This window comes from Crocodylus siamensis, chromosome 10, assembly GCF_052110815.1.
Source record: "Crocodylus siamensis isolate JL-2025a chromosome 10, ASM5211081v1, whole genome shotgun sequence".
In the NCBI taxonomy this organism is placed as follows: domain Eukaryota; kingdom Metazoa; phylum Chordata; order Crocodylia; family Crocodylidae; genus Crocodylus; species Crocodylus siamensis.
In genome coordinates this window covers 8,812,683-8,825,904 of record NC_143404.1, presented here as the reverse complement: position 1 = coordinate 8,825,904, position 13,222 = coordinate 8,812,683, and the positions used below count along the sequence as shown (strand labels likewise).

General features: G+C 44.2%; 1 protein-coding gene across 1 annotated transcript; it reads right to left on the bottom strand.

Annotated features, from left to right (window-relative positions):
* Positions 1 to 252: 252 nt before the first annotated feature.
* On the bottom strand, positions 253 to 13,012 carry CXCL14 (C-X-C motif chemokine ligand 14). The gene is made up of 4 exons (XM_090065210.1): positions 12,624 to 13,012; positions 11,598 to 11,703; positions 4,324 to 4,431; positions 253 to 1,352 (listed from the first exon to the last, which is right to left on the bottom strand). Exons 1-4 carry the CDS (start codon positions 12,685 to 12,687, stop codon positions 1,337 to 1,339), a joined length of 294 nt encoding a protein of 97 aa, XP_089921336.1. The 5' UTR covers positions 12,688 to 13,012; the 3' UTR covers positions 253 to 1,336.
* Positions 13,013 to 13,222: the final 210 nt, after the last annotated feature.

Here is a 13,222-nt window from a genome sequence, read left to right as displayed (position 1 = left end):
CTAATTCCAACAAAGATTATAGGAGTTAGATTGGACAGTGAGTGACATTTTCAGGTTACCCATAGTGTTACTGCTCTGTCTTGTCTATTAATCTTCATTCACTTACTTGGTTATGCATTTTTCAGAACCAATGTGACCTCTGCTTAAGAACAAGGACCAGGAAACCTCAGTTTTATTCCCAAACCAAACCTGACACATTAGAGGCAGGTTGCATTTCGTGAAGTCTTAATGAAGTTGAAGCACAGCCTTCAGCATTTTTAAATATATTTTATTACTTATTTTTCCATTTGTCTTAGAAAGAAATATGAAATCCGCATGCAACTTTCTAAATATTTCAAACATTTAAATAGCATATGATAATTTAGCAGTACAATACATTATACAGAAAGATAATATAGGGAGATTTCCTGTAGTATATTTACACATGAGAAGGTAGTTTTGTTATTTCATTTTTAAAAAGAGGAATGCACTGCTTAACATTGGAGTATTACATTCAAAATAATGAATATGTTGCTCTGTGACTAAAAAACAGATATAGGTTTTATATGCTTGCCCTACCGGATTTGTCATAAAAAGGTACCATTTAAAGAACTTTGCTACAAATCTAGGAAATCATACACAGGATTCTTGAAGCTTAAAATATTTCAGTACTGAAGCGGCAAACTTTTCTTGAAAAAAAAAAAAAGAAGAAGAAGCCGTTCCTTAGTAATAAAATCGCTCTAGAAATGGTTTCTAGTATATGAAAACATTACATGGGACATGTTGCACATCTCACCCCACAGCAAAACCTCGATTTGTTAAAGAGGTCCAGAGCAATGTTGGTTCCCAGTGGATGAGAGCTGTTAAGGAGCCTCACTACTGCACTCATACCCCACTACATTTCAGAGGCACGTTACACAGCAAGTCCCTACATAGCCCTATAATGGTGGAAGCTGCACACTACTAGTAACCCTACCCACGGCACTAAAGCTTTCCCAATGCATGAGGACGAGGGACACCATGGTATAATACCGCTTACAAATATTATTGTTCATCTAATGAGCTTATAAAGCTCGATTGCAATCATAGTGACGTATGAACCGATACAAAAAAAAATCTCTTTGAAATGAAAAGCATGAGTTTTCCCGTTCTCAGTACAAAGCAGACAGGTATGAAATTGGAAGTGCAAGAGACGCTTATGAAATCTGGAAGCCTTTTGCACAGACAGCTATAAAATGTAAAAACTGACCCTTGGTAAAAAGTGCTTTATAATAATATAGATTTGTGTCTTATGTCTGTGTGAGAGAGAGAATCTTTTGCAGAGCCTATTTCATTCTTGCCACTGAGCTTTTGCCTCTTATTCTTCGTAGACTCTGAAAAATAAAAGAGGGAGCAAAATGCTTCAGTCTCTTTGGTTACAGCAGAAACAGCCCTTCTCCCCTCACCCTCACCCTCAGGACAATAAAATGTTAGAAGACAAAGTCTGGATTTCAGGTGAATCAGGAGAAGCCCCACTAGATTAGTATGAGCGCAAGAGAAATCAGAATATAGGTCTACGACTTGACTCTTCTGCCTTCCATTAGGTGTTTTGGGAAGAGAAAGATCTGCCACTGGAAGGATTACTAGGACATTTAATAGTAGGGCACCAGCATCCAACACTATGTTTTTGACATTGGAAAATCCCTAGCTGATAGCTCAGATATGTTGCTAGCATCCCTGGGAAGTGCTGAAAAATCTCAGACGTTCAGCGTGATTATGGCAATGCACGGTGGCTTGATCACAATGAGGCAAACCTCCTGAGTTAGTGTTGTAGCACCCCTGGCAGGCTTGGTTTGAATGTGCTTTCCTGTTTGTAAGTGTGAGGGCAGAACGCACAACTTGGTGCCTTCATTTCATTTATTGTTTTAATGCTGGCCTTTGGGGCGGGGGGAAATAAGTAGAAAGTTAGCATTTCGTGGTGCACGCTGTTTACTTACTAGCCCATAAACAGCTCAGGCAGAGCTTGGCAGGTAGTCGGGCAGAAAAATCACCATAGAGGGATGTCCCTTATATTTGCTGCAGCTTTCTTCAGCTGGGCTATCTGCCCCCTGCGGTAGCAAGCAGGCCATCCAGAAACAAGGGATTTCTGAGCAAGAGCTTACATCTGGCCTAGGCTTAGGGAACTGGATTATGTGGGTAACTTTGCTTGACTGTATTGTGAGCTCAGGACTGTCCACGTGGAAGCCAGGAAGAGAACTCATGGATTCAAACGGGATCAGGATTTGGCTCTGTAACATTGCTGCTTAAGAGGCGGGGAGTTTCTACACTCAAAGCCCGTGGAGTATCTGCATGCCATACCTTTGCTAAATGACTAAGCCATTCGTTGCACTTGACTTACTCTACCTTTCATCTGATATCTGTTGTCATGCACTTTCATTCATGCTCTCCAGTTGCCCTTTCCCTGGAAGACTGTATTAAGTGCCTTATAAGACCAGCTGTTATGAAATTAATCTGCCACTCTTTAAATCTTTACATGCTATTAAGCTTTGAGTTTTCATTCTGATTCCTTTTCTGCCAATTTTGCAAAATTAAAGACATTTCTGATAGTTTCCAGGCCACAAAAAAATAGAACTTTTAACTAAGAGGCCCTCTGTGCAGTTGGGGATGATTTGCATGTAGAGACTTGACGCTTTGAAGGGCAGGAAGAATCTAATCTTGAGTGTTAAAAAGACAGACAATCAGATGAGGGTCACTTTTCTTTGCTAATGTGCTTTAACCTTTTGCCTTGAAAAAATGGGTATCCTTAGAGCTGCAGATTTGTAATGGAAAAACAAATGAGATAAGGCAGGATATGTTACTGCTTGATGTCCCATTGCACACACGTAATAATGGTTTTGTAGACCATTTAGGGTCGTTCGGGATATGGAGCGCCCTACATACGTAGAGTGTAGTTCTCTCTCTTGCCTCCACATCACCAGAGTAAACAGGATCTGTACAAGGAATTACATGGTGAGAAGAGAGGGAAACTAATCCTGAGGTCAGGGCTTGGTGCAATTCCAAGTGTGGCTGTTCATGGGTCAGTGTACTACTGTTGCTCCAGACCGCAGTGTCAGGGGTTCGGCATGCATCTCATTGCTCTTCCCCACATGTTGCTATTAAGATCCCATGCAATCAACCTCTGCTTTCATGCCACAGTAGAAGGGAGATGCCCACGTCCCCCACATGGTAGTGCTTTCGGGTTATGTGGTCCTCCAGCAACGACTGAATTTAGTCCAATAGTGCTTGAGCTGAGGGGTACGGTAGTTGGGAAGTGTGGTAGGGAGGACCTTGATTCTTCCCCTCTCAGGATTATTCCTTGCTCTGTATAGAGCATCCCCTTCCTCTTATACTCCTTTCCAGCCAAAATAAATTGGGGAGGAGGAAGGGGGACATTCTCTGGAGTTCAGAGATGGATTGGCTCCACTCCGCCACTGCTAATCTGCTCTAAGGATTCATTGGACTTGCTTACCTAGGGGAAGATTATTCAAGGCACAGAGGGCAAGGACACAACTTGCTGCCTTTGGAAGTCACAGGGATTCAGGCAGCTGGACATTTCCCTTTAATTAATCATGCAGACAACATTGTCCAAGGGACAGTGATAATCTGTGTTTATTTTCTGTTGCAACGTGATGACTCGGCTTGTGAAAAATCCAGATGGGAGTGCAGAAATGGAGCATGTCCTACAGCCAAGGCATGGACTGTTATATTGTGAACCAAAGGCTGTTGAAAATGTGCTTACTGCTTAAGAACAAGGACCAAGAAACCTCAGTTTTATTCCCAGCTCTGCCTGGGATTTGGGGTATGACTTTGGGCAAGTATAGCCTTCACTGGCCTGATCTGCTTTCCCTGTGAAAGGTGGTGTTCATATGTAAAGAGCCTTGGGGACATTATACAAAAAAGACCTTGACTGTGAAGAACCAATACTGACATTCAGAAGAGCCTAATTCTAAACTAAGGGAAAAGCTGCATCCAGAACATCTATTTATAGATGAAATTTTGTTATCTAGTGACTCTGGTGTGTTGAATTCATTGTTCACAGGAGAAGTAATATTCTCAGTCTTCTATTAATAGTCTAATCTGGTACGTTATTTTTCACCTGCAAGTTGTGATGCTTTAAGAAATGCCCCCAATCAGCAAATAATATACTCGCTGTAACAAGTCAATTCAGCTGAGTCAGTTTGATTAGCATTTGAGCTGTATTTCTGGAAAGAAGGTTGCAGGTACTAATCCACCTTACTTTTCTCTGCTTCCTTATATCAAACCCGGCATCACCTCCTTTCCTGCAGGAAACCAAAGGATCTCCTGCTGAGTGTGATTAATACCTACCTGCCTTTGTCCCTCCACATTTTGAACCATTTAAGTAATCTTTTTGTGCTCTGGAGTTTGGGATGCAGGCAGTACTGTCCGCTTCTGGACCGTGAAATCGTTGTTACACTGAAATGGAAAGATCACAAATAATTGCATTTGTTGTCATTTAAATTTGCATAAGAAACAAGTAGACCTGTCTTGCTTGGTCTGTAGGTAGATTGCATGGATGCTAATTGATGGCTAGAAAATGATATTTACAGGTTTGCTTTTAGGAATTGGCTTGTAGGTAAAGGCTTGTATTAGAACAATGGTTTAGGGGAATGGCAAAGGTTAACTGATTTCTAAAAGCCTGTTTGTCACACAGGTTCACAGGCTTTAAGGCAGACAGGGTGTTTGAGGCCAATGAACATATACATTCTGGGAAACTGAAAGCATCCAAACTTTATTTTCATAATAGAGATAAGCCTGGCTCCAAGCCTATGGTGTCTACGTTGCAAAAACTCTTGGGATATCCAGTTTGAAATAAAATGGCCAAATTAAGGCGTGTGCATGTGATAGGTTTATGAAGATAGGATTTTGGCTGACAAAACAGACCATGGACAGCATGATGGTCCCAAGGATACCAATCAGCGATACCTGGAAATGAGTCATCAGAGGAGAAAGAATTCAAAAGGAGGAGTTTTCACAACAGCAAGCTGGCATTGACCCCGGACCTCCAAGTTTGCTGACATCAGACATTCAAGCAAAGAACTTCGAGGTGGCATTTATGTACCGGCTGGAGACACTAGTTGCCTTGTGCATATGCTGGGGACTGGGAAATTTATGTACGTATGTATGTATGGGGAATGTATGTTGTAATCTTGCTTTGCCTGCATTGCTTTTATTTCCTATTACTGCATATCAATAAGATTTGCCTATTATCAACTGGAGGAGTTGTGGTCTGTCTGAAAGTGCTCGCCCAGAGCAAGGTATTGGGGCTGGGTTGTGAATCCAGTGCCAGGATTAAAAGAAAGTTTTAAATAGGCACTGGAAGGATAACAATGATTTATAGTCTATGGGGTGTGTTTCAATTCACAGCAGTAACAGTTGGCCAGACCCTCAGCTGCGGAAAATCAGTGTAGCCCTATGACCATCAGGGGAACCAGACGAATTCATACCAACTGAGCCTTTGCAAGTTAGCTTGAATCAGTGGTTTTACTTCACTATTTACCAGACCATTACAGTGGGGTTTAACTGATTTAGGCAACCTGGGAAATTAGGGCTCAGCACTCTTGACTGTTAGTCAAATGACTATTACTTGCCCATGCAAACAGTCCCACTGAAGACAACAGATGCATGGATTAGATCTGGATCACTGATATTGTCCACCAAAATATTTATGTAATAGTATCTTGGGGCTTTTCAAGCTTCTGGATACCCCAAAAAAGTAAGCTATGTATGTGCAAGACAAGCTGTCACCTGGGGCTACCTCCAGCCTTATCAGCTCAACCTTGCTAAAGGTAGGACCAGAGAGATAACATACAAGGACTGATGTCACCTCATCCTGGAACTAGACAGGCAGGGAAGCCAGGGCTTTCTGCCCTGTCTGATTTCCTCCTACTCTCCTTTGTCTGAATGTTAAGCATTTAACTTTTCAGCAACCCATCACGAAGCTGCTGAGATCAACATTTGACTGACCGGCTCCTGAAGCAGGTCAAAACCAGGAGAAGCTCCTCCTAGAAATGTTTGAAAATTCATTGCATAGCATAACACAGCAGAGACTTGAGAGAGAGTACTGTGATACCCAAAAGCTTGTTTCCGTCTATCCCAACTATGCAGCTGGTCCACTAAAACATCTCTCTCACAAGGATTCATGTCTCTTTAAAATTCAAAGTTTTAATTTCTAGGAGTTTGAAAGGGACCGATTTCCCATTCTTCAAGCTATATTATGTTTCCCGTTTCTTATAGTGATTTCCTATTTTCCAGAAAAAAGACTTGTAGCGGGAACATGCTGCTCGCAAGTAAACTAAAGCGGTTTGAATTGATTTAAAAAATATGAAATTCCAGTGAAAATATGACAGTAAATCAGAACATCCTGAGAATGCTGACTGTTTTTCTCTTGCACAATTTTTCCTCCCCAAACTGGACCCTTCTGGACTGGGGCATGGGGAACCTTTCATGCAAGAAACGTTTGACTTATTTAACAAATCAGTGCTGGGGGAAATATGACTTGTTGCCTGTAGCTATTGGGCTGATTTTGGGTTGGAATTGCCCCCTGAGCCGAGGGGGTAAATATATTTTTTCTTAACCTGTAATGGGATATGGCTACATTTTATGGAGTTTCTCTTATACCAAGCAGGTATAAAATAATGCAAAAGCATTAGACATTGTCTTTCAGGGAACGTCTTTCCCCACAACTCAGATTCCTTGTATTGAGGATATGGGACAGTTTCCTATTAACTTAGGCAAGGACAGATTTAAGCCCTCGCTTGAGGGCCTGTAGAGGGTGTCAAGATTGGGAGCACAGTATTTCATCCAGCAGCTGCCATCTTGGCCATGTATGTACGAACATGGCTCATGATACTTTTCTGAAGTACCATACCTATTCATACCAAATCGTTGGCTAAACAACAAGAAGATAGACAATGCCTCTGAATACCAACAGAGTCAAATTAAAAAATGACTAAGGACAATTCTATTGAACTTTATTACCAAACTGCATTAACATCCGCAGCAAGATTATCTGGCCACCTAGATTAACGGAGGGATTTTTAGGACTAAGATGCACTGCCTTATAACAGATGTGGACTCTATCACTTGGAGTTACACCGCCTTAACTTTGTGCTGGACAACAAATAATCTTGAAGGCTAATCTTTAGTTTTACGACTCAATCCTTGTACAAGACATTTGGGTAATGCCGTAAGATAAAAATATACTTGGATGCACTAGTTTGTTTTTGGAGTGTTACCCATTTTGTGGCAGATGGGCTTAGATGCTTCTCTTTACACCTCTGATAAGTATAAGCTGGAGGTAGACACAAACACAGGTTTCATCAAGGAGCAGAACTTTACCTCTTCTTGGTGTGTGTGAGTCCTGGCACAGCAAGGTGGATCATTGCTGTTGTGTAGGCAACAGCTCTTCCAGTGTAGTCAAATAGGAGTTGCCTCTATGACTAAGCCTGTGCTTACAGAGCTAGCTACGTGCCTCTCAGTTGGAGGTCTCTACGTATGTACGGGAGCATTCACTTCAAGACAGTTTTGCAATGAGTCTGATGCGCATGTACCACCCTGAAGGTGGGGAGGTGCTGGACAAACAGGGTAGACGACACACAGGATTCTGGGGCTGGGCAGGGACTAGTCGACTGCCCTAACGTATGCTTGACTGACTATGGCTCCAAGACTTGGTAGTCAAGAACAGCCGGGGTGCATGCCCCCCTCTAGAGAAGCACAACGAACAGGGAAATGTTGTGCTGCCTCTACTGCTCTTACCTTAAGGGAAATCCTAGGTGGCTGCAGCTCCTAGCTGCTTTGCCCACCTCAGACCTGGGACCACGAGAAGAAGGTCCAAGCCATCCTCTAGCCTTTAGTCTAGATGAACTGGATAGCACAGCTTTGAATCAGACTCAGCATGTACAGATCGGAAACACAATCACTGCACATAATCCCAAATGGCTCTCAGATAAATTGAGCTGTCTTTTTTCCTATATGGAGTCCTAAGGCTTTGTAAACCCAGGGCCAAAGCCCTATATTTGGAAAGGCTACATAGGCTTTGCATCATGACACTTTGTTATTAGGCATGCCTATACAGCAAAATGGAGGCGTGGCGGGAGTATATGCTACCGATAGCAGTAAAGATGCGGCAGCACGGGCTTTAGCATGAGCTAGCAACCAGTATATGGACTCTGGAGAGTTTGCAGCTTAGTTGCTAACAAATGCTGAAGCCTGCACTGCTGTCTGTACCTTCACTAACTAGATGAAGCCACTACGGGTAGACTAGCATGTACCTCAACCACACCTTCATTTTGCTGTGTAGACATACCCTTTGGTACCTAGGAATAGGATCCAGTATGCTGAGTGCAGAGCTGCCCAGTAGGTAACGCCAGGAGAGGGGAGGTCAGAGAGCCAAAGCTTATTAGGAATGGAAGCATCTCCCTTCTCTTAGGATTCGCAGCCATAGACCATCACTTGGAGTTAGGCCCCAGGTCAGCCCTTTCCCGCACAAAACACAGGATGAACAAATGGGCCTTGTCCCCCCTTATGCTCTATAGCCTAGGAAGCTGTCTTACGGGGTGCCAATGTGTGCACTGGTAAAGGTGTCTTAGTTTAGGTGGCTATGTGTTCACATGGCCACCCCTTTGTGTCTGATGTCACCGAGCTCCTCAACATCAGTGACCTGGACAGATTCACAAGCAAGACGTTCCTCTGCCTGCCTCAGTTACAGGGGAGCCTTCTCAGCACACACCTACCGGATCAGGCCTCGTGCTGGACAAGACGCTGCACCTCCTTATTCCCTTGGGGCACCATCCACACAGGAGGTCCAGGTTCAAATCGCTCCTCTGCCTCGTTTGGAAGAGGGATTTGAACATAGGCCTCCCATCTCCATGGCTAGAGGCCTACTCCTGGGGCACCAGCGTCTTCTGAAGTAGATTTTTCTCCTGCTAAATGCTGTGTGATGTTGCATAAAATTGTATGCTTATCAGCTCATGGTCTGGGACATGGGAGCATCCTCAACACTAACCTATTGAGCCATTCGGTCTCTGCCTCAATGGCTATGTATTTGATGGAAAGGGGATCTACTTCAGAAGGAGAGACTGGAAGAGACTCATTCTTGCTTACTCTCTCCATCTAGCCCAATGAATTATTTTTCACCCGCTGCAATAGTAGCTTTCTGCTGGTGGTTAGGACAGTGTTCTGGAAGGTGGGAGACGTGGGTTTGGGTCCCCTCGAGCCTAGGAGGGAACTAAATGAGTTTCACGCTTCTGGGTTCAGTCCTTTAATCACTGAAGTACTTCCTTAGTGGGGAAGAGGGAAGCAGTTTCTCCTCCGGACCTGTTTGAAAAGGAAGGGGCCACCCCCACTGCCGCCCCACCAAAGCCATCTCCAGCAATCTGACTTTTCAGCCCCTTGTTGGGAAATGCCAGCATCCGTCGCTGTGCGGCTCGCCGCGGCTTTCCACTCCTCTCTACTCCGACTTTCAGACTGCATGGAGGTAGAGAGCAAATGAACTATTTACAACATGTGGGCCTCCTCTTCCCACACTGGTTTAAATCGGAAGGCGCTTCACTGAAGCCTGAGAGCCTCCCTCAGCCAAGCGTGTCACAGCACATGGATGCAAACCCAGAGTAACTCCCAGGATTTGAATGGAGTTATTCCAATTGTGTCTGATTTCCAGATGATCAGTGCCCACTTGAAAGCTTACCCCTTCTTGCAATACGTTTTAGCAAAAGCCCGGAGTAACTTGAACGGTTCCCTAACAATCTTACTGCAGGGTTAAAGTTGCGTGAATGAGATCTACGTTATACTTATCGTTTTCCTCTCTTCCCTAGCCTGCTACCTCTGGCTTGTGCTTCCAGGGCTTCGGAGCAGACATTTCTTGCGGCCTTATCCTAGAAAAGCTTGGTTTTGTTTTCCTGACACCCTGCAGCTTCCACTGGCAGCCCGCTTCAGGGAAAGCACATTGCTGCTTGCTTTCCTAGCTGGCAATCAAAACTCGTAGGCTCAGACTAAAGTTCTCTGGCAGCTTTGAATGCTGCTGCACACATCTTTTTGTTAGCCCCAGGGTGATTGAATTAAAATAGAAATCAATGTTTGCAACCGCTGAGTGAGAAATAAGGGCTTATTCCTGGGTGGAGGACAAGTTGATTATAGAGATCATTCCAGAGGTTTCTTCCCCTCTGAGGAGTCAGTGCTGTTTGTTTAATCCCTCCCAGAGTTCAAAGGGTGGCTTATTTAAAAGGCTTGCATGACACATTTATTTCCAATGACTAATCGGGAACCTGAAAGTTGACTTTGCCGCTTGCCGCATGCCACCCTTTTGCGGTTTAAACACTGAAGAAAGAACAGCTCCAGCAAGGATCAGCTAAATAAAAACGCATTAGTCCGGGCAGCAGAGACCCGTTTCTGTCTGAAGATAGAGGTGTGCAATTTACACTGGATTAAATATTACACTGATGTAAATCTGGAGTAACTCCAATGAAATCAAGAGCCTGGATCCTTTCCTCATGCATCCAGCTGGCAGTTTGGATGCTGATTTCAAGGCAGGCAAGATTGGACCCAATGAACCTACTCTGAATCTACATAACTGCATGCAATTTGGTCTCCAGTTTGCACTGGGGCAACTGAGAGAAGGACTTGCTCCATCGTGGTGAAGAGTCAGGTCCCTACCAGATCATGATCTACTGAAGCAGCTTTCTAAGGAAGTGGATTTGGTCACATTTGCTGGTAAAGAACAAATGCCAGATAGCAGACACCTGGCCTTTGCGGTGGAGATGTGTAAATGTTGCCTCCCTTCTCTGTCTGTGGAGGTCGGGGATAGAATAGGTCTTTCTGACTTCCCAGATCTTGTGCGGTCACATATCCTGATTTGTGTTGTGCAGCATCTATTCAAAGCTTTTGCAACATGTGAGACCAGCTGTGTAAAACCCGAGAAACGCCAAACTGTTGAAACTGAAATACATGCTACTGACCCGATCCCGAGAGATATGGAGCGCCCGCAGCCCTCTGCACTTTTCCATTCATAGTTTTAGTTGACATTTCATTGCAGCACTGGTCAATGCATTGCAATCAAGCTAGAAGCTGGTCGTCTTTTATTACAAAATCCAGCCTTCGGTTCCTACCCAGGCTACCCCACTGAAGACAAAGGGATTGCCTGCATGTAACTGAGACTAAAATCTGAGCCAATGGATTTGGATGACTATTCACTGCTGAACCATTGCGTACCTAATTCTGTTCACATTTGTGGCTCCCTAGGTAAATCCAGAGTAACCCGAGTATAGTCTTCTGGATTTACATCAATGCAGCTGAGAGTAGAATTTATCCCCGTCTCTTGTTAAACTAATAATTACCCTCCCAGGCAATACTGTCCTTTAGAAATGTATTGGAACAAGCAGATTCTTCTGTATTGAAAAATTATAGACGGGGCTTTGTTCAAGCAGCTACATAGTTTATTGCACCAAACATGCTGGAAATCGGTGTACCGGGAAATCGTAAAAATAAAACCTAGCAAAGAAGGAGGTTAAAATACAAGTGAACGAGAGGGATGCGGTTCAAGTGGTACAATGAAAGACGGTAGAAAAGAACAGACAAAAACTTACATGATGACTTTTTCCTCACAAAACGGATACTTTGGTTTGATTTCCACCTTCTGCACATCAGAGAATCTTATCTTAGGCCCCTTCCTTGAGCATTTGCACTTTGATCCTACAAGAGAAAGTATTTACTCGTGTGTGTACAAAGCTCACTGCTGCCCACAGGCAGCTAAACTTTACTGCTCTTGTTAGCTAGTGCAAGCTGGGATTCAAGGGTTTAAAAACCTATGGAAAAAAGTTAAGCTTCAAAGAGCTGCAGAGGTTAAGAGGGTCACTCAGTCCTTCAGAAAAGTTTAATAACTCCCCGGGAAATATACAGGAAAGTATTGCAGATGTCGCGCTAAGGTAAAGAGACTGCAGCATAGCTAATGCCGACGTTTAAAAATGCACCTGCTATGATTAAACTACATGCAAAAGGAAAAAAGTCACCATCTGGTTTAGGGCTGAATGCACATCTTCGTCGCTGTCTCGCTCAACTTTTGGGACACTTAGAAGCAGAAGTTGGGAGAAAGGCACTTGCGAGTGAATTCACTCGCACAAATCCAGAAAGGCTCATTTGGAGCCTGTCAAAATTTGTACCCATCTTTTTCAGGCAAAACTAGAAAACCCATTTACCTGGTTTCTGCCCTCAGCTAAATCCACACTACCACATTGAGCTAAATTCTCCTCACTTTTACCAGTGAAAATATGGGATAGCTGCATCTGAAAGCTGTTACTCTCGATCACAGAGCAGAAAGTGGTCCTCTGGGTTATTCATAGATGCTAGGGTCGGAAGGGACCTCAACAGATCATCGAGTCGGATCAAATATTCAGTTCAACGCAAGGCAGAACTTTGCCCCAGCTGGCACCACTAAACCCCCCCACCAATATTGCACCCCTTGCAGATTCAGCATATCAAGTCCTTGTCCTGACTGACTGAGGGGAGCAATACCCCTCATCAGAAGTATTTCAGGGAGTGAGCCAAAAGTACCGCAAAGGAAATGCGTTTGCAATAATTGTAAATGGGGGAGAGACATTAATAAGCAAACTTACCTTCTGTGCTAGCTAAGTACATTGCCAGGAACAGCAGAAGCAAAGCTGCTGTCAGGAGCTTCATGGCAGGACCACAGGTACCTAGAGAGCTGTCAGAGAGATCTCACGCGTGTGCTGTCTTGCGTCTGGGCTTTGATCGGGTTCACTGATGCTGGGGCTGGATGCTGCCAGGGGAGGAACTTCAGAGATTCCTCTCTGCCGCGGCTGCTGCCGCCTGCTCAGGCACAGCTCCTGTCTGAGCTCTGCTGCCTTCCTTCTCTTGTCCTCTTTTAAAACAGCTCCTGCTGTCCTTGCTACGAACTCATTAATATGCAGAGCGACTCAACGACTCACTGCAATTTCTCAACACAAAGGAGGGAGGGAGGGGACAGAGGCTCACAGAGACCGAGCCTGCCTAAGAGAACTGATGGATTTATTCTGGAGAGTAGGAAAGGGGAGAGAAAATCTGATATTACATTTGAGCGGGGAGGGGGGAAGGTGAGCGAACCAGGTTATCTGCACATTTGCCACCCAGGCGAGGCTCTTTTTCCTTCGGCAGGTGGCATGAGCACCCTTGGGAGGCATTCCCTGGCACTGCATGGGGAGTGCTATGCTACTGG